Below are 24909 nucleotides of genomic sequence, written 5' to 3'. Positions count from 1 at the left end.
TTTTCTGCATTTGGATCATTCTTCAGTTAATAATGCTAAACTCTAACTGGAGTAGAGAGTTTGCTGTTTGTGGAAGAAAAATCATCTCTTAAAGTATGTTTTAAAGTTGAAACTTGGTTATCCGGTCAAGTCTTCCTTCAACAGCTTTGAAGGACAGTATTTTTAGGGGAGAGGAAGCAAGGACTTGCAAACTTTGGAAGTCCCCGCGAAGTGTGGTACTCCCTACTGAATCCTGAAAACTAGGGGAGATTTACCTTATACTGTCATTTTGCTCTTTCCCAGCTAGGATAGAAATCTCATGAAATACAAGAGCTCCTGCTTATTCTGTCTCATTGCAAATATCTCTGGCACGGGCACTTCTACCATCAGATTTTCTGCGTGTGTTGCTTAAAAGTCCCTTGTTTTTATTTTCTCTCATTATCCTCTTCCCCTTATTTTGCCCCATCAGTCATGCTCAATACATTATCTCCTTTCTCATGTATAACTTTCAAATACAGAATTTCAAACATCTACTGTGTCAGGTGGAGTGCAGTTGCTTTTGTTTTTTCTTTTTTCTCTCACATCAATCATATTACCTCTGTGTTAAATACTGAACTCTTGGAATACCTTAGACACCTATATTTGAACACCTCTCATTTATTTACTCTGTGCCTGATGCTGAATTTTGTTAATAGAAGGCAATCTTCTACAGCCATTGGAGTCCTCTGTCATAGGCAGAGAACTCTTGAGGCCTTGGCCCCATCCTACATTTGCCTCTCGAATAACAACATGGCCAATCCCTTGCCTCCTGAAGGGTTTTATTTATCCTATTACCTCCCTAAATAGTCATAATTACTATTTCTTGGGTTCTGTGATAAGATTGGGTTAGCTTTTATTTTTCCCCAATCAATGTATCTTTATCCGTTTGCAACTGGTATAACTCCCTGGTATTACTCTCTTTTATAGTCAATCTAGATCTGAGCAAATGGGATCCAACCCTGAGATATGTTGAGCAAGAAGCTTTGTGGTTAGTTGATAACTAAATCAGCCTTGCAGATGGATTTGATGTTCTCCAGAGCATATCTCCTACTTAACATTTTTTTTTCTCCTTATCTGAATCCACGCATGCCAGCCTACCGGCCACCATATTGCCAGGAGAGTCAAGCTCTTGCTTTCCCCTTCATCAGCTTCTCTGATATACCTCTGAAGTTCAAGTAGCATAAAACATAGTATTAGAATCACTCTGATAAGAGTACTCTCCACATAGACACTGCATATCGAAGCAGACATGTTTTCAGGGACTTTGCAAATAAAATTGGTGAATAAATTATTTAGTAATAAAACATTGAAATTAGGATTTGTTAATTTGGTTTCTATGAGGACGGAAAAAAAATGATAGGAGGGATATAGCTAGTATTTTTCAGTGGCAAACCATTCTAGAACCAAACATAGTATAAGGCATTTTTATATATAATGACATGTTATATCATTTAATGTTCACATTGGTGGTATTAGAGAGGCATTGATTTTCTATATTCCAGATGAACAAATAGATGATTAGCAAAGTGAAGAAATTTGCCCACCAAATCCAAAGTCATGTTTATAGGGCTCTTAAGTCATATTCTCCTCATTATATCATCAGTACTCTGACCCTGATGTGGATTTGGAGTGATAAGACTGTTACCTGTAATATAAAAATACATTCTTAAGTGTTATATTGATGTTCTAAGTATGATAATTTATAAAATATGGAGATTGTAGAGTGGCAAGGAGTCAGGAAAAGTGGGAGGTCAGAAAAATTTGTAATGTCTCAGATTTTTCACTTCAATAGTCTAAAATTTCTGAGAATGGTCCATATTCATGTTTCCTGAATTTAAAAAAAACTCCTCTTGTACTTACCTCTGTTTCAAATACCTAAATGAACTTCCCTAATATTACCCAATTTGACTGGAAATTTGGGTTCTACTTTTGTTATGACAAAAGCTGGTTGGGAAATGGAAGTTTTATGCATCCTGAAAATTTCACCAATTCAGTGATAATGCACCTGATACTGTGATTTTAAAAGTTAATTCATTTATTAGTTATTCAACATATGATATGTCTAATACTATATATCAGATGCTATTGCATGATATCTATATAAGGATAAAAACACTAGACAAGTCCCCTACCCTCATGGATCTTAGAGTCCAGCTGGGGTATGACAGACAACTGCATTGACACTGTCTATTATGTCTTATGATAGATCAGTCCAGGGCATCATGGCACTTAACCAGTCCCGAAGCGTCAGTATATGCTGAAATATGAAAGGCTAGCAGGCAGTAGACTTCCATAAAAAGGCAAGAGGGGAAGAGGTATTTGCTCTAGGGATGATGTAGAGAATTCCATTAGTACATTTCCCATCTGAGCAGGATCCTCGTTCATTCACCTCTACCCTACCCTACTCTCTTGTAAGGCAGTTCAGAATCACCTCCGCATCTGTTCTGGTCTCCTTCTTAAGGCTCCAACATCCACACTAGGATATCCCCCAGCTAGGTCTTCCACCTTCCTTAATAGGATCATCAGAGCTTTGATGAGGGGGCAAAAGCCATACCTGCTAATGTGGGGGGAAAGGGTGTCATTTGTCCTAGCTATTCCTTTATTTAATTACCCAGATAACTGTCGCCTGCCCCACTCTTACTTTTTCTATATATTGGTGACTCGGTATTTGAAGATTCCTAAGACTTCATTAGGAAGCCTTCCAATAATCTTTTTTTTTTTTTTTCTGCTTTCACCTTTAATTTTCTAGAAATTTTGAAATACTCTTGCCGTCATTTTGTTTTCCAATGATATTATGGATATTTTTAAAACCCTGGGATTACAATTGCATTTTGTGAGGGAAAGGACAAAAATTTTCTACCATCTTGAAGAGCAAATTTTCATTTTTTATATATTGCTGCAATAGAGATGATTTCAGAAAATGATTGCTTCAAATTTTTACACGTGCTGGGCACCAAAGTGCATTTTTATTTATTTATTTATTTTTCCTGCCAAAGTCCCATTTCATGGTTGTATATCTTAGTTGTAAGTCATTCTAGTTCTATGTGAGTCACTGCCACAGCATGGCTGCTGACAGACTGGTGGTGTCATTCTGTGACCAGGAAGTGAACCTGGGCTGCTGAAGTGGTGGGCGCCAAACTTTAACTACTAGGCATTAGGGCTGGCTCCACAGTGCTTTTTTAAAATAACAAAACCCTGGGGCTGGCCCCGTGGCATAGTGGGTAAGTTCATGCACTCTGCTTAGGCGGCCCAGGGTTTGCAGGTTCGGATCCTGGGCATGGACCTATGCACCCCTTATCAAGCCATGCTATGGCAGGCATCCCACATATAAAACAGAAGAAGATGGGCATAAATGTTAGCTCAGGGCCAGTCTTCCTCAGGAAAAAGAGGAGGATTGACAACGGAGGTTAGCTGAAGACTAATCTTCTTCACCAAAAACAAAAATAAATAAAAAATAAAATAAAATAATAAAACATGTATGTTATATGCACATATATTAATAACTATGCTTTTTTATTGACTATTGAAACTTACAATTCACAAGAACTATTATCTTCCCCATTGATTCCATTTTGATGTATCTTGCAAACAATATTATGGTGGTAACCAAACTTGATAGTTTTAAAATTCAGTTTTCCTTATCATCTTATCTTTCCCTATTATTTCCACATTTTTCTTGGCTTTAACTTTATGCTATAAACATGTTTTTTGGAATATTTGTAGATGAATATTTAATTTTAAATTATTACATCTTAGATAGATGAAAATGATTCTAAAATTACCAAACTAGTGTTACAATGTTTCGTATGTTATTGAGGAACTCACTGAGTTTAAAAGTGGAATGAAGCACAGTTACTTCTGTGTAACCAAATTGTTTGGTAGAGCACAGTTACTGCAGGAGGTTGAAATAATTTGGGGCAAATAATGATTTTTATGCATTTCGAATTTTTATTAATATACTGGATACAAGTTTGCTAACAGTTTGAAAAGAGAGAGATGTTGGCTGACTTGACAAAAATTCTGATTTTGCTCGTGCAGACATGTCTTCTAAAAGTATAAATTTTCAAAACTTTTTCCTTCAAATTTTGTTAAAAAATCGATTGAGGAAAATATATCTCGTATGTCTTCACAAACTCCTATAGTATTAGAAGCTTGCTTATTATCTCTATTCTAGAATGTATACATTCTCTGTAGAGCCTGCATAACAGTTAACTTATCTGAAACAGCATTTATCCATTCAAATAGCAGAAATTTAATTAAATTTTTCATATATCCAAAATCTAGTGGGCAATATAAACACTAAACACAGTTTAAGCCTTGATGTTGACCCCCAGAATCTATTTGATGACTCAAATCTAACTCACTTAAATAATAACTATATGTGAAAGATATAATTAATTGCTAATTTTTAGGTTCATAAGTGATGAAAATATACAATATAGAATAATTATTAATTAGGGCTGTGTTTGTTAGGCATAGGTTCATAAACGAAGAAAGAATGTAATTGACTATGAAGAGTGTGTGCAACTCAGGTTGCTGGAGGAGAAGGAAGGGCAGATTCCTACACAGTGTAAAAGAGATTGGAAGACTAGGTTTTTTGACCTGGCTGTGTTTTAATTAGCTACGAGCAAATGATGTCATCAGTATTTTTCTGGGCCCTGATTTTTCTCATCTGCAGGGTAAAAGGGTTGTAGCCAATAATCGTTACGTTCTCTATTAGCTGGCAAAAGTTCAAGTGTGGGGAACAATGTCCACGAAGGCACAATGGTGAGAGGAGACAACTAATGTGATTAAGCCTTGAGAGGTGACCCCATTAGAGTAGAGAGTGTATATTCAGGATTAATTGGAGATAAAGCTGGATATGCAGCGCGATATCAGATTATACAGGGTTTTAAAATAAGGCAGATGAGTATAGATTTGATGTGAAAGCAAATGGGCACCATTGGACCTTTGGAGGCAGAAGAGCTGCATAATGAATGTAGTGCTTAAAGAAGATTAGTTGGACAGGGAAATAAATGAATGATGGATTGATTGGAAAAGAGAGAGCCTGGGGTTAGTGCAGCCATCCAGGAGGCTGTGACTAAGCTGGAAGGAGAGGTATAACCAGCACTTTACAAGGGTCAGTTACCTCATAACCTCTGCCTGATTCTTAAAGAAAAATTAGAGCTGGACAGTAGTTAAAATGTTAAAAACACATTTTATTAAAGACTATTGCAATAGCAGAAAAGAGACCTCGGTGTAGAACAAAATTCAATTCCAAACACAGCATGGGCAATTGGGAATTTATAGCCAAGGAGCAGGGTGAGGATGAGTGGATGGAAAATTACTAGTAGGAAACATCAAGGGTGAGGGGGGATTCTGGCTAACCTGTCCTAGCATAATTCTTACTGAAGACAGGCCAGGTTGATCATACATCACCTGGAGGATGGTGGAGGTTGGTAAACCCAACCATGAGGGATGGAAGATTCTGGCTAAACCAACATAACAGGATTCTTTCTAAAATTGGACAATGTAGAAATGAACATGAAAGTCCAAAAGTTGACAGCTATTTAAAAGGTTCAGGGGAGCCTAAGCAGAATTTGGTCAAGGAAGGAATCTTTGTCATTGTAATTCTAATATTATGAAGGACAAATACATCTTCTTTGGGCATCACTTTCCTCATTTATGTGGTGAGGGAGTGCTGGCTTCTCAACAGTACAACTATAAAATTTTAGGATTCTTGCAGACAAGGTATTCTAAATATTACAAAACAAGATGATTTGGTTTTTACCTGGGGAGGAACCAAATAGTAATTTATTTTTTTCCATTTAGCCAATAGAAATATGAATTTTGTGTGATAGGCTTTTTACAGCATTTTATATATACATATCACATATCATTTTTCTTTATTTATAGTAGTATCCTATCATGTGCTCTCCCTCATTAGCATATACAATTTTTCCATGTGGATTTTCTTATTCACTGTATTTTTGTTGGGATCATCCTTTCAGTATCACATTGGGAACGACTAAAATGCGGTGGATGAAATTCTTTCACAACACAGTTATGCTGCCTTCTTCCAAGATGCGTTCCTGCAGGTTTTCTCAGCAGGAAAACAGCTCCTAGTATGAATGACCTCCAGGATAAACAGGAAACTAGCTGTTATAAGAAATATCTTTTAGTGGATTTGTACCACAAGAGGAAGCCATGAAACTTTAAGTCTTTGAGGAAGTACAAGTCAAATAGATGAGGAGAAGGCAAACAGACTTCTATGGAAAAGAAATTTGATGCAAAGACAGCAAGATACATCTATCTTCTCTCATTAGAATAAGACAAATGATTGAAGGTAGAGAATGAAATAAGAAACATTAAATTGCTTTTTAATTGATGCAGATTTCAGTATGATATACATTTACATAAAAGCTAAATTAGACCTGGCCTTACATGTATGAGAATGAGTAAATAAATAAAAGCTTTATTCGTTTAGAGATTTGATTCCCTTTTTCTTTTATCTCCAACCACCAAACCTCACTCTCTTTAGAATGTGTATCAGCCAGGGAATGGTAACATTACTTAAAAACATTTAGCTTAAAGTAAGTAATTAACCAAATGATAATATAATTATCTATTGGGCTCTGATCCAGGCACCGTCCACAGTGCTTTGGAGAGTGTGATGCTGAATAGTCCTTATCTCAGGTAATTTAGAGTCTAGTGATGGGAATGAGAGTAAAGCACATGAATGACAATACAAAGAAAGAGATATAAGTGCCAAAATCTGGAAATAGTTAAGTACTGAGCATTTTTGGCAAGAGGAACAAAACTAGAAGACACTCATCAAAAACTATTTTCATAAAATCTCCCTTAAAACTGATAAATATACTCTTAGTGGGACAAAGCTCCAGATCTCAAAAAACAAAAAGTGACAAAAACAATCCCTGTCCCCCCAAACTGATTCAGACCAGTTAATTTTATGCCCTAATTCCTGTAGCTGTAATCAATCCAAAAGACTTGCCCTGATTGTGGCTTTCACCCCTGCCCCATTCAGATTTTATTCTCTCACATAAACTGTATTTCCAGTTACCTGTGGATTGTTCGTTTTAGGTGTCTAGTGTTGACTCTAACTAAACAAGCACAAATCTGTATGAGACATAACAGACCTTAAGTTATATACTTTCTCAATCAGTTTCTGTTCTGTTACTTCTGCTGTTTTCCAGGCTCCAGAACTAGAATACTTGGAGCCACATTTAATTTAATTCTTCCTTTCCTTGGGGCAGCAGTGTGGATGATGTGTCTCTGATTTCCTAATTGTTAGCTCTAGGATTTTACACATATCATTTAATATCCCTACACTTCTATTTTTTGCTATCTAATGTGGGAGCTAATAATATAGCCACAGAGGTAGGGCGTGTGCATAAGCCCAACATATTGCCTGGAATTATTGATTGAGTCATCAATAAGTGGGGGCATTTTTCCATTTCCTGTCTCGCTTACGGCCAAACTGTTGGGCATCAAGTCTTTCTTCCTTGAAATGTTAGAAATAGTTCTCTTCTCTCCATTTCTCTGTATTTTGACCTCTCATTCAAGTATTTTTTCTATTTCTTCCCCCTTGGAAACTCGCCTCAGGATTACTGCAAAAGCTTGCAAGGTTTTTTTCCCCCATTCCTTCAACTTCTCTTCTCTCCATTACTCCTACTTTTGCCAGACCAGTTCTACTGTAATAGAACTGTATGTTACTTTCCTCCCAAAAAAATTCTTTTCAGTTCTTGGCTTACTGTCACATCAAATCCAAAACCTGGTTGTCAGGGCTTTCAATAATCTGACTTCACTCAACAACAGGAACATGCCACCTTTTATTTATTTATTTTATTTAATTTTTTTGGTGAGTAAGATTAGCCCTGAGCTAACATCTGTTGCCAATCCTCCTCTTTTTGCTTGAGGAAGATTGTCACTGAGCTAACATCCATGCCAATCTTCCTTTATTTTTGTATGCAGGATGCCACAACCGCATGGCTTGATGAGCGGTGCGTAGGTGCGCGCCCGGTGTCCAAAACTGCGAACCCCAGGCCATTGAAGCAGAGCACACAAAGTTAACCACTACACCACCGGGCTGGTCCCCATGTCACCCTGTTACATGAGCCATACTTATGCTTGTTTCTGTAACAACATTTCCCATCTAAAGCGGATATCCCATTCTACCACCACATATCTCTCACTTTCTCCACAACCCCACACTACATGCCACCTTGCACATCCATCACTATCCAGTCTTGTGCCCCTCCCTGGGGTCAGAAGGCTTCAGTAGTGACTTTGCTTCTGAGCAGAATTGCCATTGCCTTTTCCTCTGGGAGACCCACCTAGGCACCTCTGTTTGGAGTTCTCCTCGCATGTGTTACTGGCTGCTATTTTGTGATTATACCATTTCAAAGGGCTGGCTTCATGGGCCTGCAGTTAGTGCAATTGCCCCGGGCTCCTTGCTCAGAAGGGCCCTGTACTTGGTTTAATGCTCTCCCATTGCTGTCTTGAAATTCTTAATTTTTGAACAAGGGGCCCCACATTTTCATTTGGCACTGGGCCCCAGAGTTCAAAGAGTCAGTCCTGCATTGCAACCATAGCGTTCTGTTTTGTTTTGTTTTGTTTTGTTTTTGAGTTGTATTGATGTAAAAGCTTTCACAAGAGTCATCTTCATTGTAGCCAGATTCCAGGTAGCCTGCATCCCCCAGTATTCAACACTACATCAGAATCTGGGGGAGTCTGTCTTCCTAGTTTTTCGAGCATTAAAATCAAAAGGTTTTAACCATCATCCTCAATCTTAACAAACTCTTATTTCTATGAAACAGGTTTTTGCTATCTCACTTTAGCAAAAGTGAGTAGTATCATTGAGTAAGTCTACAAAAATGTTTAGTGAGACTTACATTGAAAAATGCATTCAAACACTTAGTCTTAGGAAATCTGCTACTAAGATCCTGTTGACATTGAGGATATTGCCCTTTATCTGAAGCCCCATAGGAGAAATTGCTTTCAGCTCTAATCGCTTAGGGGGAGTGTTATGTCACCTGGCACATTAGTATGTCATTGTTATTGACCACAGAGATGAGGTAATTGATCTCGCTTCCATTGTAGCTCTGGTTGCCTAGAAGCTGAGTCAAACTTTCCTATCAAACTCGGTGTTCTCACTTTATCTTGGTTTTGATGCTCTAATTTCTATTTGTTCTTTTCCATATTTATCCATATTTTGTCTTATTAAACGTATTATTTTAAGCCATCTCAAAACTTACATGTCTGTCACATGGTAAGGGCTCAATAAATATTTGATGAATGAGTTAGGCAGGATTCTGTGATTTACTGCATTCCTGAGAGTACATGAGCGTCAAATATTGAAAGACAGATGACAGATAAATTTATAACCATGAAGATGGTTATGTTCTCTGAAAACTACAAAATAATATAAATTCCATAATTATATTTTGTCTTTTAGACACAATCTTTAACAATATATTATCAGCATTTATAAAAGCTCTTTGTTCATTTCCATTTCAATTGAACATTCTCAACCTTCTTAAGGCGTCAGATTGAGACTAAAGAACCACCTCTCCTACTGATTCCAATCTTTGTACTTTGCATCAATTACAGTGAATTTATGATACCTACACTTTCATAACTCTCATGATATTTTTATTTTTTATTCTTTAAAAACATGCAAACCACAGCAACAACAACCATATTGCTCCTCTGACAGCCTCCAAAAACTGAACTGTTGAGTGGTATGCAGGACCCAGATGTTTAACTGCCATGCAAATGCTGACTTTGGATCATTAAAGGTTGTTTCAGGGTGACAATACATAATCTTTGGAAGTGAGGTTGCATGAAAGTTGAGGAGCTCTTCACAAATAATAAATTTAAGAAAAAATATCACATCTCATTTCCTCCACCAAGCCCTCTTTGCCTTCTTTCTGCAAACTGCTCTTTCCGTTCTCTGAACCCCCATGGATCATTTAGCACTTAACTGACTTCATTTGTTATATCCTGGCCTAGTTTTGTTTCTCCAACCAGGACAGGGACCAGGGACATACTTTTTTTTTACTTCTTATATATCCCACCACTTGGCAGAGCATTAGCTGCATGACTGACTTATCTTTTTTATTTACTTTTTTTGTACTGGGCGGATAAATTTGGTGTGGAGATGTGATTATTGGGGTTAGCAACCAGTATAGACAATGGTATGTGTGTATTGTACTAGGAAGCAGTTGAAGGCTGGTCTGACTGTAGTGCCAATTAGTTTTGTAACTCTTGAGGCTTTCATATGATGCAGTACCACTAGTTGAATGCAATGGAAAGCTAGCTCAGTCCCTAAGTTTCCAAATACCTGCTCAGAATAATTAGTCTGATAATCTAGAAACTGGGCTATGAGATCAACAAAAAATTCTTTCCTCATTTACATAATTAAGAGAATTCTCACACTACTTTAATACAAGGAAGCACATCAAAGGGCACTGATCGAGCTGCAGAGTTATACTCAGAATAGCTTGGAAAATATTAGAAATGTTTATGTTTGTCGCATTTTACACAGGGGGTCTGTTTCATAGATATTTTGCTACTTGTGGATAGCAAATGGAATCTAGTAATGTTACTGAATAATTAACCAACAAGTTTCATTTATAGCAGGAAGCAAATGAAGAAGATATTAACATTCAGGATACTCAGAACATAAAGCACAGGGATCTTTAATTCATGGGTGAATGACAACGGAAGCAACATGTTGAACATTGCGTTTTTCCTTATAAAGCGACTTTAGTATCATTTATTAATGAGTCGATACATAGTTGCAGAGTTTCTGCTCAACTCAATGGGCCCCACCAGCCTCCAGTGCATCTTTAAGTAAAACACACACACACACACACACACATATATGCATGCTGTGAGAAGAGTTGATATGGATACGGTCGGCTAAAAAGAAGTAGCCTCTCTATTCACTGGGATAACTTAATTATATCTGTTTAATTGGTGGAAAGAATCTCCTATTTGAAAAAACTTAATAATTTTCTGATTAAGCATATATGAGACATACTTCCGCATTTATATTTAATGCAGCTGAAAGAGAATTTTATGCCTGTTCTCCCAGTGAAAGGTTATATTCTGCAGGATTTGTACCAGAGATAATAATAGGCTTAATTTGTATGGTGTTTTAAAAATTCATCAAAGCATTTTCACATCTGTTCTTTCATTTGATCCTTTCTATAGCCCTGTAAATCAGGTTACATGTGTGTCTTAATCCCACTTTAACAAAGAAGGAAATTGAGGTGCTGAGGGGTTAGGTGATTTGTCAGAAGACACGCTCTAAGTGAGTAACAGACCTGGAAATCGTGTACTGTGCCTCCCAGATTCTGTACTCTCAGATTATAAAGACAACTTTTGAACATAAACGCAGAGTTACGTGCCCCCACGTAGAGTTGCAAAGCAAAATCAACCAAGGAGATCTTTAAAATACTAATGCTAGGGGCCAGCACGGTGGCTCAGCAGTTAAGGGCCTGCGCTCCACTTCGGTGGCCCGGGGTTCGCAGGTTCGGATCCTGGGCGCGCACTGACGCACCACTTGTCAAGCTGTGCTGTGGCGACGTCCCATATAAAGTAGAGAAGATGGGCATGGATGTTAGACCAAGACCAATCTTCCTCAGCAAAAAAGAAGAGGATTGGCATTGGATGTTAGCTCAGGGCTAATCTTCCTCACAAAAAATAAAAAATAATATACTAATGCTAGAATCTTATACCTGGAGATTCCAATTGAGATTGGATGCAAGGCCCGATATATCTATTTCTACTATGATATATATGTGACTTTAGGTCTGGTTAACCAGCACGATTGGATATTCACTCATTTATCTAGTATTGTTCTCTGTGAATTTTACCTTCATATACTTTGCCTATCTTCCTAATAGATTGCTGGATTTTTTCAAATTTATTAGTCTTTTCTCTATGTGTAGGTATTGTTGAAGTAGTCAAATTTATTGTTTTTTTTCCTTATGTCACTTAGAAAGAAGCTTCTCCAGTCCAAATTTTTTTTAAAAATTCCCAATTCAAAAATGAAAAGCTACTTCATTTCTTACAACATAATGAAATCCATATCTAGAAGAAAATTTGTAAATGAATAACAACATAGAAGATGCTCAATATAACTCATAAATAAATTAATAAAAGGTAGACAAATTTGATAAGCAGCATTGGTGAGGAGGGGAAACAAGCAATTTTATATAATGTTGGAGAGAGTGTTATTGGTACAATGTCTCTGGTGGTGAGATTGGTGCTCTCTCTCAAACGTAAAAATGTGTGTTCTCTTTGATCTAGCAATACTACTTCTCAGGTGTATATAAATCTCTCAGGTGTAACACGTATGTTTAAAAATATACATCGTAGCATTGTTTGTAATAGGAATAAAAGGAGGAAATCAAAATGCTTGTTCATAGGCAAGCAGTTAAATAAATTATGGTACACGCATACAAGGAATCATGATACATCCATGGAAAGAATAAGCAATATTTGCATATGCTTCTATGGAATGGTCTCCAAGGTATATTAGGGCTATTAAATTTTAATTAAGGGTAAAAATAAAAATTGTATATATTATTTTCCCATTTGAGTTTGAAAAGGTGTGTTGAGGTGGAATGTAAATGTCTATGTTTGTGAATACACAAACTATTTCTCTAAGGATCAATAAACTATTAACTGTGATGCATTTGGGAAGGAAAACTGGGAGTTTGAGGTAGGAAGAAAACTAAATTTTATATACTTATGTACCATTTAAATATTTTGCCATGTGTATTTTCAATAAATATTAGACAAGTAAAAATAAAGAATTTTAATACTTAAAATAATAATTGGCAAGTAGAGTGAACTGTAAATTGTAAAATAGATCTTGTCCACTTAGTTCGCATTTTTGTCATGGTTTCAATCATATACAACTGTTGTAACAAATCTATTTATATTTTCTTAAAGATTACATATATTTCTATGATGATTGTATCATTTCTACTTGAAAAATATAATTACAAGTTTGGGAAATATCAGTTAGCAATTTCCATCCATACTTCTCTAGTTGATCCATACTAATATGGGATTCTGATTGAAGCATAGGGTTTTCAAAAGCAGAGAATGTCAGAACTATGAGGGACCTCAGATATGTTATAGTCTAACCTTTTTTTGGAGATGAAGAAACTGTGATGTCTAGTAGGAATTTTTTTTTCTCCCATGTTAGTACATTTCACTCACATGGTGAAATTTAGGATTGAATTAAAGTAAAATGGAATACTAAGTAAATTGTTATAGTGAGAGTCAGATAATATGAATTATTCAAACCAGCTCTACATTAGCTGGCTGTCCGTTTTTGGACAAGTCTTCTTTCCTCTCTGGGCTCCAGTTCTTATAACTTTGAAATGATTGGTTGAACCCAGTGATACTGTAAGCATTCCATATTGACTGAAAACAATTTGAGATTCACCCACTAATTCAGGGCCTTATTAACTTTATGACTCTCTCTGGACTTGTAAGCCTAGTTCTCCAAAATTTCTGGATCTATGTAAATTCTCTTACCTTTCAAAAGTCAAGTCATGTTTAACCAAATTATCATTTGTGTAGACAATTACTCCAAGCAGGGCATTTTAGTAATATTTGTAAACTCTTTGCTGGGTAAAGAATTCACATCTCCTCAAAGTCTTCAAATACAGCTCAAGCTCATGTGAGTCTTCCTTTATTTGATTACTCATCTCACAAATTGTACAAGTCACAAACGTTCTTACGTTGTCCTTTTATTGTTTAACATGGCTTGTTCTATAGCCAGAGTCTAAGTTTTATATTTTCCATTATATGTATCTCATTAGCTCTTGTCATTTTAACAATAGATCCAGAAAAATAATTAATTAAACCAGATATTTCAGACTGAAAGGAATGTTTCAGATTGCAATTCAGACTAAATATTGAATTTTCAATTACCAGGAAATTGTAGTTCAGGTGCCATGCAACATAAAAAAGGTCCGGACATTGGTACATTGTGAAAGGTGGTCCTGTCCTTTTCTGCAGAGAGAGAAGAGGATGAAGGAGTCAACAGAATGTAAAAATTGACCCAGGATCCAGCAAGCAAAATCCCTGTGTTTATACCCCTCAGTGAGACGAATCTAAGAATACCCAAACATATAACTGGGTCTAGGATTATTTATGCTAATAACTTCCTCCATTCACGAAGATAATCAAAGTTAAATTCTAGTTTGTTTTCATATTTTTCAGAAGAAAATTATTTCCTTTAGTAGTAATGTTTAGAATATACAAATTTTATATTTTGTTTCCTAAAATTAGGAAAGATTTCATTAAGTGGAAGACTATTGAAAGTACATAATCTGTATATAATCCCCAAATGTTCATGAGTAAATCTGCTATTTAACATATCTCTCCCAAGATCTCTTAAATTAAATCTCCTATGATTAAACATTCTGAACAGTTTAAAACATTCAAATTTCATATGGTACATTTAGACCTCAATACTGCTTTTCTACACGCAAAGCCCACAAACACACTTCTAGATAATTCCTACCCAAACTACTTAGTCTCATAATTTGTAGACATTTGACCTTTAATTTTATTGATGTTTATGTTAGCTTCACTGTTTTTAAATTATATAACAATTTTGCTCTTTTCCTGCAGGCAGAATTCACAGCCATGAGAGAGCAGTATATGCGAGGTGGGGAGGGATTCATTATCTGCTACTCCATCACTGACCGCCAATCATTCCAGGAGGCTGCCAAGTTTAAAGAGCTCATTTTTCAGGTCCGCCACACCTATGAAATTCCCCTGGTGCTGGTGGGAAACAAAATTGACCTGGAACAGTTCCGTCAGGTGAGTGCCAATTTTATCTGTTAGTTTCGTCTTTTCCTCTGAGAATACATACCAGGCGTGGCTGCTTTCCAAGGTTCACGTTGAGCATTATGAGAAAGATATGATGCACATGATTTTTCTAAAAATCTTTGAGGTCCTGTGGTAGATTGTGTTAACCATCACAAGATATCACGTCTCATATGCTACTTTTCAGTTTCTTCCCACTCTCTCATCAAGAGGCAGTCTGTTTCTCCCATCTCCTTGGATCTGGGCTGGCCCTGTGATTTGTTTTGAGCAGTAGAGAATCGTAGAAGTGTTGCTGTATAACTTCTGAGGTTGAGCCTTAAGAGTTCTTCAGGTTCTGCCTTTGCCACTTGAAATACTCACTCTTAGGGTCCAGCTACCATGTAAAGAAACTCAAGTTAACCATGTGGAGACCCATGGGGACAAAGTGATACCCAGCCTCACAGCTGTCCCTGCCAAGACACCACACATGTGGGCAAAGCCACCATCTGACTGTAACATCATAAGACACCATAGCCAATCTACATGGAACAGAAAAATTTCCCAGCTGAGCCTCGTCTGGATTTCTGGCCCACAGAATCATTGACAAATAAAATAGAATTGTCTAAACCACGATGTTTTGGAGTAATTTTTCATGCAGCAATAGATAATCAAAACAGGACACTTTCTATCTTCCAGAATCAAACAAGCCACTACTTCTCAGGTTAAACAAGAAATGCCTCCTTTATGAGCCAGCCCTGATGGTCTAGTGGTTAAAGTTTGGTGCTCTCACTGCTTTCGTGGCCCAGGTTCGTTTCCCGTTCGTGGAACCACACCACCCGTCTGTCAGTTGCTATGCTGTGGCGGCGGATCACATAGAAGAACTTACAATTATGAAATACACATACATTGGGGCTTTGAGGAGGATAAAAAAAGAATGAGTATGAGAAACAGAGGCCTCATATCTGGTGTTAAAAGAAAAAAATGACTTCTATGTACCATCAATCTGCTTCAAGCTCCTCTTGCTGTATCATTGTGATCCTCAGACAGTCTCATAATTTCTCCAAACAAACAAAATTGATAAGGAAGAAGCCATGTCTAGTTTAGACTGATTCATTACCAGATTTCACATAACTCACTACAGTTTATTCTCATGTTGTCAGACACTACGAAGACCTGATGGGCAATATATGATGGCCCCATCTCTGAGATCCCTAAAGAGTTGTCCTTAGTACTCCTGAAGAAACTAAAAGACTAAAACCTAGTCAGGGACCAGGCTAATCATCTCACAATTCCATTGCCATGACTCACTTTGTACAACATTATATTACTGAGAAGTTGCATGCAAATCAAATTTTTGTAAATCAGATTCTCTAAATTGAGTGGCTTAGTTATAATTTCAGATTCTTCATCTTTATTCACAGTGACCTTAAATTTGAACTGGATTTTAATTGTCTATTATTCCAGTAAATGATTTATTTTTAGACTGCTTAAAGTAGCCTGCTAATAAAACCTTTTGCTAAGGTAAGAATCTTCACTAAAAGAAAGTTTCTTCTATTTTAAATGTTTTATATATTTGGATTTTTGTATCTAATGCATTTTAAGTTTTATTGAAGTGAAAAGGTGTCATATAGAGCCAATGTTTATAAATCTATGCTTAACACAGAAACATGTTCCCATGGTTTAGTGCAATGTATTTTATGGTGACATTTGTGGTATATTTTACTTGAAAGTCTAAGCATCTTAAAGTGGCAGCTAACTCCTTTTAGGAGCTATAATATTTGTCTCCCCTGCATCTGGTCTGCTGTCTTGCTTTCTTGTTTCTATTTCTCAAAAGCAATGTGTAGTATGATCTGGTTACATTACTATGGGTTAGGAATTCAAGTTTATCTCATCAGCTAAATATGAATCTATTCTCAGATGCTTGACAGAAAGAAAGAAGAGAGGTATAGGTGGTGAAGCCTTCAGATACTCCTCTGAAGAGTGGCAATGCTTTACTTTTGGGGGGGACTTCTGGGAAGTGGCATGAGGGAGCACCCTGAGATGGAAGTGTATCATCAGTGATCATATGACCAACCTTGTTCCACTTCTCAGAATTCCTAATCTTTAAATGGAGGCCAGTCAAGAGAGCTATATAAGTGACTGTAGTGAATTTGAGAACACTAGGGAAACTTCCTCAGGCAAAAGTTAATCAGATTCTCTCTAGAATGATTGCTTTTCATGATTCCACTGCTGGCTGACATTGGCTTTCTCCTCACCCTCCTGGCCCTGCCTCTACTTTCCTAGGCTCAAAGGTGGTCCTTAGCATCTCATAAAGGGATGTTCAAAATAACCCCTCTGTCAGCCTGGATAATGGCAGATTAGCAATGATGTGAATCCCAACCATTACAAATGTCACTGAAAAAAATACTACCCAATCTGCTAAATACTGAGTAATTTAGCAGATTTGACAGACTTTTCCTTTTAGATAAAAGTAAGTAAACAAGATAGTCACCGAAAGTGCAAAAACCGTGAAAACTCAAATTACAATCTTTTTAAAAATACTCCTGTAACAACATCTCCAATAATGAAGTGTTGATATGCAAATTTGGCTTCTGGCTGTGGTGTTTGTGATGGAAATAATTATTCCTATAATTGGAGAGTGGTTTTTCCTTTTCAAAATGCTTTCAATAGGCACTTTATTTTAAGCCTGTAACTGCCCTGTGTAGTTGTAGGGCAAGCACTTGATGGATGAGGATATTTGAGAAGTGAATACAGTCAGAGAAACTGACTTTAATAAACTATTGCTGTTAGTGCCAAAATTAAGACTAAAAGTCAGGTTACATGTACTCCTTTTATTGCATCAGTATTTAAAGGTTTTGGTCTCTGTTTCTTTCATTAAAAAAAAAAACCCAAAGATGCTGGCACGTGCATCATCTATAGCTCAGAGAAGTTTGTGAAGATTCCTAGAGTAGTAAACTCTCAAAGACCCTGAAGGAAATCATGCAAGTGCTTTTGTTTAGTGCTGGGGGGCAGAGAAGTAGCATTCTCACTTGGCAGCTCTTCTTCCTCCTCAGACCACATTAAAAAAGTTGAAAGGACAGCATGCTGATGACGAAAGCTCTTTCTTATCACATTTGTTTGCTAGAATGGGTGCCTACATTCTTAATTCATTTTGGTGAATCTCAAGTCTGTTTCTACCACGAAAAATAAACGAGTTTTAGCGCCTGAAATTTTTATCATCATTCACCTCTTTGAGCTAAAACATTGAAGGGCTCTGTTTAAAGTCTAGTATTTTATCTGGGAACAATATTAATTTTGATGCTGATGATGCATTTAGTATTTGCAAGGCTCTGTGCCAAGCATTTAACACTTGCAATTGTATTTATTCCTCATCACAAGCCCGTGAATAAGCTCCTTTATGATACCTATTTACCTATGAGTCAACTGAAGCTTTAATCCATAAAATAACTTGCTCAAGGTCACACAGCTAGTTAGGGTTGAGAGACAATACCCAGTGTGTTCTGATTTTAAACCTCACTATGTTATACAATTGGCCCGCAAACCATTGTTATTTTTCATGAATTAGTTTTTTATCACATTCAGGATCTTCGCATGTCCCTCGGAGAATGGAACATAAGCGATTGCACTTTATGGAAAGTTGGAGCAGGACGGATCAGAAAGATAACTCTTTGGATGTGGAGTGAGAAGCTCCAGGCCCTTGAGAAGCCAGTAATAGCCACAATTTGGGGGGAAGAGTGTGAGGAAATACAAGAGTAAGGAAATGAGGTTCAAAAATACTGACAGGCACTGTTTTCTAATCAACTGAAAAATTTTGTCCAGAGTCCATCTCAACTTTTCTAAAGCCTTTTTTAAATTCCCAGACAGCATTAGATCTCTGAGTTTCCATGGTCTTTGTCCTTATTTATCACATCTCTGCTGTCACACTGGGGAGTGGAAGGGGATAATTCCCATTTTTTGTTTTTCAAAACCCTGACTACTGTGCAAAGTAAAAATGGTTCTATGAATGGAAAGAGGATCAGGGATTTGGGAACTAGATTAGAAAAGTCTTAACATCAGTGGCAGACCACAGACTGTTTTATTCTGAAGATAGACTGTGACAAACCCCTCAGTGCTGCCAGTCTAATTGCAGCTTAATACTCAGCTTGAAGCCTTGAAACTGCTTTCCACAGCCTGAGTAACTCTTTCAATGCTGACTTGAGATTGTGAAAAACTCTTTGTTGATTCTTCAGTGAGATATTTAATGAAAATAGTTTCATTCCTTTACTGAGAGAGGCATATGAAAGCTGTGGGGATCAGGAACTGCTGCATTAAGAAATATAACATCGGGACCACAAAAGACCCTGAATAGCTAAAGGAATCCTGAGAAAAAATAACAAAGCTGGACGTATCACACTCCCTGATTTCAAATATACTACAAAGCTATAGTAACCAAAACAGCATGGTACTGGCACAAAAACAGACACACAGATCAATGGAATAGAATCGAAAGCCCAGAAATAAACCCACACATCTATGGACAGCTAATCTTCGACAAAGGAGCCAAGAACATACAATGGATAAAAGGAAGTCTCTTCAACAAATGGTGTTGGGAAAACTGGATAGCCGCATGCAAAAAAATGAAAGTAGACCCTTACCTTACACCATACACAAAAATTAACTCCAAATGGATTAAAGACTTGAATGTAAGACCTGAAACTATGAAATTTCTAGAAGAAAACAGGCAGTACACTCTTCAACATCAGTCTTAGCAACATATTTTCAAGCACCATGTCTGACGGGGCAAGAGAAACAATAGAAAAAATAAACAAATGGGACTACATCAAACTAAAAAGCTTCTGTACAACAAAGGAAACCATCAACAAAATGAAAAGACAACCTAACAATTGGGAGAAGATATTTGCAAACCATACATCTGATAAGGGCTTAATCTCCAAGATATATAAAGAACTCATGCATCTCAACAACAAAAAAACTAATAACCCAATTAAAAAATGGGGAAAAGACCTGAACAGACATTTCTCTAAAGAAGATATACAGATGGCCAATAGACACATGAAAAGATGTTCAAAATCATTAACTCTCAGGGAAATGCAAATCAAAACTACAATGAGATATCACCTCACGCCTGTGGGAATGGCTATAATTAACAAGACAGGAAACAACAAGTGTTGGAGAGTATGTGGAGAGAAGGGAAGTCTCATACACTGCTGGTGGGAGTGCAAACTGGTGCAGCCACTATGAAAAACAGTATGGAGATTCCTCAAAAAATTAAGGCTAGAACTACCATATGACCCAGCTATTCCACTGCTGGGTATTTATCCAAAGAAGTTGAAAACACTAATGCGTAAAGATACCTGCACCCCTGTGTTCATTGCAGCGTTATTCACAATAGCCAAGACTTGGAAGCAACCTAAGTGCCCATCAAGGGACAAATGGATAAAGAAGATGTGGTATATATACACAATGGAATACTACTCAGCCATAAGAAATGATGAAATCCAGCCATTTGTGACAACATGGATGGACATTGAGGGTATTATGCAAAGTGAAATAAGTCAGAGGGAGAAGGTCAAATACCGTATGATTTCCCTCATTAAGTAGTAGATAATGACAGCAACAAACAAACACACAGAGACAGAGTTTGGATTGGTGGTTACCAGAGGGGAAAGGGGGAGGGAAGAGGGCGAAAGGGATAATTCGGCACATGTGTGTGGTGATGGGTTGTAATTAGTATTTGCGTGGTGAACATGATGTAATCTATGCAGAAATAGAAATATAATGATGTACACCTGAAATTTAGACAATGTTATAAACCAATGTTACTGCAATAAACAAAAAATTTTAAAAAATAAATAAATATTTAATAAGAGAAAAAAACGAAATATAACATCTATTTAGAGTCATATCAAGCATTTACTTATCTTTGCAGAGTGGTGGCAGCTTGGGAGCACAGTAGAGGAATGAGTAAACCAGTTCTCAAGGGCTTTCCTTTCCTTTCTCCTCAGAAAGGCAGGAAACCATGTTAAACAAAACTAAATGTTGAACAATATGGCATGGTCCATAAGTGCAATCGTTGAAAACCTGGAAAGATCAATGTGGGCAGCATATTTGAGGAAGGAAGATGCCTAATGGAGAAGCATCCTGACCAGGTAGGAAGGACCAAGTGAATGGTGACGGTTCCTTTAGGAAGGAGCAGCAAGAGTGAATCCAGAGAACAGGAAATCAATCGTGGGGCCCTGAGTGTGCACGAGCAATGGAGTGCTTGGGGGGGATTTGGGAAGACCAGCCTGCCTAGTACATACATATCAAGCATCCTCGGAATAATTTTGTAGACAGGGCTTGCCTTGAAGACATACTTAAACACAAAACATAAATATGTACCAGAGTGTATTGGATATGCTGTAATGCTGTAATTAATTGCAAATACCTCTCAAATTTAAAATATGAAAAATAAAAGAGTAGCTCTTAATTCTTCTTTCACTGTCAGTACATCAGAAAATCCATATAAATAATTTTCCTAATGAAGAGAGTTTATTTTTTAAGGGAAAAAAAGGTTTGGTAATTTATCCAATATTATGAGCATAAACACTCAAATTTAGCTATCGATTAGTTAGGCCTACTTGTCCTTTCCATAGATTTTTTTTCCTAAGCTACTTCATTTAATTTAAAAAAAAGTGAACATATTAACTCCAATTAAGTTGGAAAACAGAACAAAACAAACCTTAGAGTTTTATGTGATCTATCCAAACTGGTATTGTGGAGCTATATTTTAATCCAAATCAATTTTCTGACCCTTACATGTATTTTTTTTTTGGCTACCGTCATTTTTTCATTCAATTTATTTGTCAAACATTTAATAATTGCTCAGTGGGTAACAAGCACTCTTGTAGAATCTGGTTATTCAGGAGTGAACATGACAGATAAAAAACTATCTGTGAGAATCTGAAATTATAGTGGAGGAGACAGATAATGAACAATTTGAGTGTGTGTATGTGCTGACTGCACACCACAAAAATGGTGCTGTGAATAAAACCATATACACATACACACATACATACATACATACATGTGAAGAGAAATTATTTAAAATATTTGAGCATAGTGGTGGCATGAATGCATTTTCGTCGTCAGGCTAGCTATGGAGTTGGGGCAAGAACAGAATCAGGAAGACGAATTAGGAGACTTAGTCATCAGGATGAGGAATGATGGTACTTGGGTGAAAGCAACATCACTAACTATTCGTGGATTCCACACTCATGCAGCACACTGACAGGATGCCAGGTGACAAAATTACAATGAGGTTTGGAGACCTTTCATGTAGGGACAAACTCTGCTACATTCCTCAGTGGTATCTGAGGTCATCATTGCATTATGACACAATACAGTCAGTGTCTATGATGGACTTCTCAAGACATGGTTAAGAAATATATTTGGTAAATATATTTCAGAAATAACAAAGTATATGTTCAAAAGAATCAGATAGTCCTGAGTTTGAATCTTTACTGAGACAATTACTGCGTCCTTGGACAAGTTAGTGGCAGACACAAGATGAACACTCAAATTCTCTTTCAAAGCAGTACTTCCTGCCCTGCACAGAGATAGGAGGTATAATCAGTAGACAGCTTAAAGCTGTCAAAAGCTTCAGAGTCAGCCTCAGCTACACCAAGTCTCCTTGCCTGAGGTCATACCATTCCTGGGGAAATCCATTTCCAGTGGGATGTGGGCATAAATGTCCAGCCACTGCAGCCCAATGTGGGACACTGTGACAAGCAAATCTTGCTCCAGATCCCCTTGCTAGTGAGTCAAAGATGCTGTCAGGCTTGCATTCCTGTCCAACTTCTCTCTCTGCCCAATCTGGCTTCCTTCTCCTCTTTTTCACAAGCGTTGATCCCTAGTAAATATGATGCACTCCAAAATCCATCCCAGTGTCTGCTTCTATAAAATGGGGATAATAATACCTCTTTCTTAGGTTATTAGGTGGGGTAGATGAGATAATAGCAGTAGATTATCTAGCATAGTGCCAGGCACAAAGCAAGGACTCAAGTATTAGATACTGCTATCCTCATCCCTCACCTGGATTGTTGCGATAGTCTTTGGGTTATTATTATGTTCTAATCTACTGTTTCACAAGTTAGAAACTAGCAAATCAAAAGTATAAGAATTGTGTGAAAAGGAAGAGTAGTTAAATCTGGGTGAAAGCCCAGGGAGCTTTCTGATGACCACAGTATATAAAGTTTAGTGCATGGATTTTGCAAAATCAATTTTGAAATTATTTTCCTAATTTTCAGGTGTGAAATATGTAGTAGTGATTCTGAAGTAACTGAATTCTGAACAGAACTTTGTAGAAATCAATGCTTTCCTCTATTAGTTCATGACCAAAGTAAAACTGAGTAATCTGGAGATAGATGAAAAATAACATAAAAAAGATTGGCCGTTCCAAAAAGGCTAAGCTAATAGTTTCATGTATGGGCAAACTCAACCTGGATGAGATCTGTGGTTCTCCAAATGTGGCCCTCAAACCACAAGACTTAGTACCACCTGGAAACTTTGTTAAAAACACAAATTCTCAGGCCCCATCCTAGTCCTACTAAATCAGAAATCCTGCGAGTAGGCACAGCAATCTATTTTAACCAATCTTCTGGGTGATTCCTAAGCATGCTAAAGTTAGAGAACCACTGGGCTAGAATATAGAGGAAAGGACATGAAGGGTAATTTTATCCTTTAGAACCTATAACAGAGAGCCTAGACCCTACAAACATTTCAAAGGTCTCCATGAAATATTTGAGACCTAAAAGAAAAAATACACACACGTGCGTGCACGTGCACTCATGTTTAAAATATAAGAATAATTTTAAAAATAAAAATTAATGCTTAAAAAAATGGTGATGAAAATATTACAGGTTAAACCTAGTTCTCCAGGAAAATATGTCATTAAAAAAATCTAAATTTCACTGTATATATATCTGTGCACCTACAACTAACTGGGCTTCCATTTTGACAGTGTCATGTTTCATTGGAACAAGGTTGTGTCCGCTCAATTTGAACTGACATTATAAGTGTTTGCTTCCTTTCCTTATTTAAATGGTGTTACACTGAGTTGTTTGGTTTTCATGGATCGTTGACCACATTTGTAAAATTGACAAGTCAGTGAAAGCTTATAGAAATAAGCTAGTTTCTTTCTAAGGAAAAGAGGAAAGAAAAGCTGTATGGGGAATAAAATTGGTTCCTTGAAATGAAATCCAAGATTACAAAATTGCTCTGATCTCTTCATTTTTCAAACCAATCACTTAAAAAGAGTGGCCCAAAAGGAAATAAATACTGAGTGGGTGAAGTTTCGAATTTTTTATTATCCTAAGATTTCAGCCCTCCATGACCTTTCCTAGGTATCCTGGCCTGCCCAAACTCTGACATTTGTGAGAATTTTCCTCAATTCTCAGTCAGGCTTCTGACTGTACCTAAAAAATCTGTGTGTGTGTGTGTGTGTGTGTGAGTGCACAGTTATGTGAATAAGCTTAGGTATCTTAGAGATCAAGGCAATCCTGTAAATCCAAAAGAATGATATCTATAAGTTGAATTACAAATGCTCTGAAAAAGGAACACTTGGTGTTTGCACGTTGGGAACTTTTTAACTTTATTCAACCACATGTATGGAAATTATATAATCCATCTTGTTTTTAAACTTTTTATTTTGAAATAATTATAAAGGCACAGGAGGTTGCAAACACACATATAGAAAGCCCTATGCACCCTTCTCTTAGCATCCCCAGTTTTAACATCTTACACAACTATAGAATAATATCAGAAACAAGAAATTGACATTGGTTCAATCCATAGAGCTTATTAAATTTCACCAGTTAGACATATACTCATTCATGTATGTGTATAATTCTATGCAATTCTATCAGATATGTAGCTTACATAATCACAGCCACAATCAAGATACTCAACTGTGATATTACCATAAGACTCTCTCATCTTATTCTTTATGGACACATCCATCCCCTTCCCATCCCAATCACCAACTCCTGGCAACTGCTGGTCCACCAGTCC

The 24909-nt window shown here is 36.9% G+C and overlaps 1 protein-coding gene across 1 annotated transcript in view; it reads left to right on the top strand.

Annotated features, from left to right (window-relative positions):
- Window positions 1-24909, top strand: part of RIT2 (Ras like without CAAX 2) — a 311462-nt gene that overhangs the window by 117101 nt on the left and 169452 nt on the right. The window contains exon 4 of the mRNA XM_087439167.1: window positions 14683-14874. Coding sequence (XP_087295293.1) covers window positions 14683-14874 — 192 coding nt within the window. The remainder of the gene's footprint in view (window positions 1-14682; window positions 14875-24909) is intronic.

The sequence above is a fragment of the Ceratotherium simum genome, chromosome 14 (assembly GCF_057802395.1).
Source record: "Ceratotherium simum simum isolate JZ-2026a chromosome 14, ASM5780239v1, whole genome shotgun sequence".
Taxonomy (NCBI): Eukaryota; Metazoa; Chordata; class Mammalia; order Perissodactyla; family Rhinocerotidae; genus Ceratotherium; species Ceratotherium simum.
Note: the sequence above shows the minus strand (reverse complement) of the source record. Positions and strands in the feature narration are given on the sequence as shown.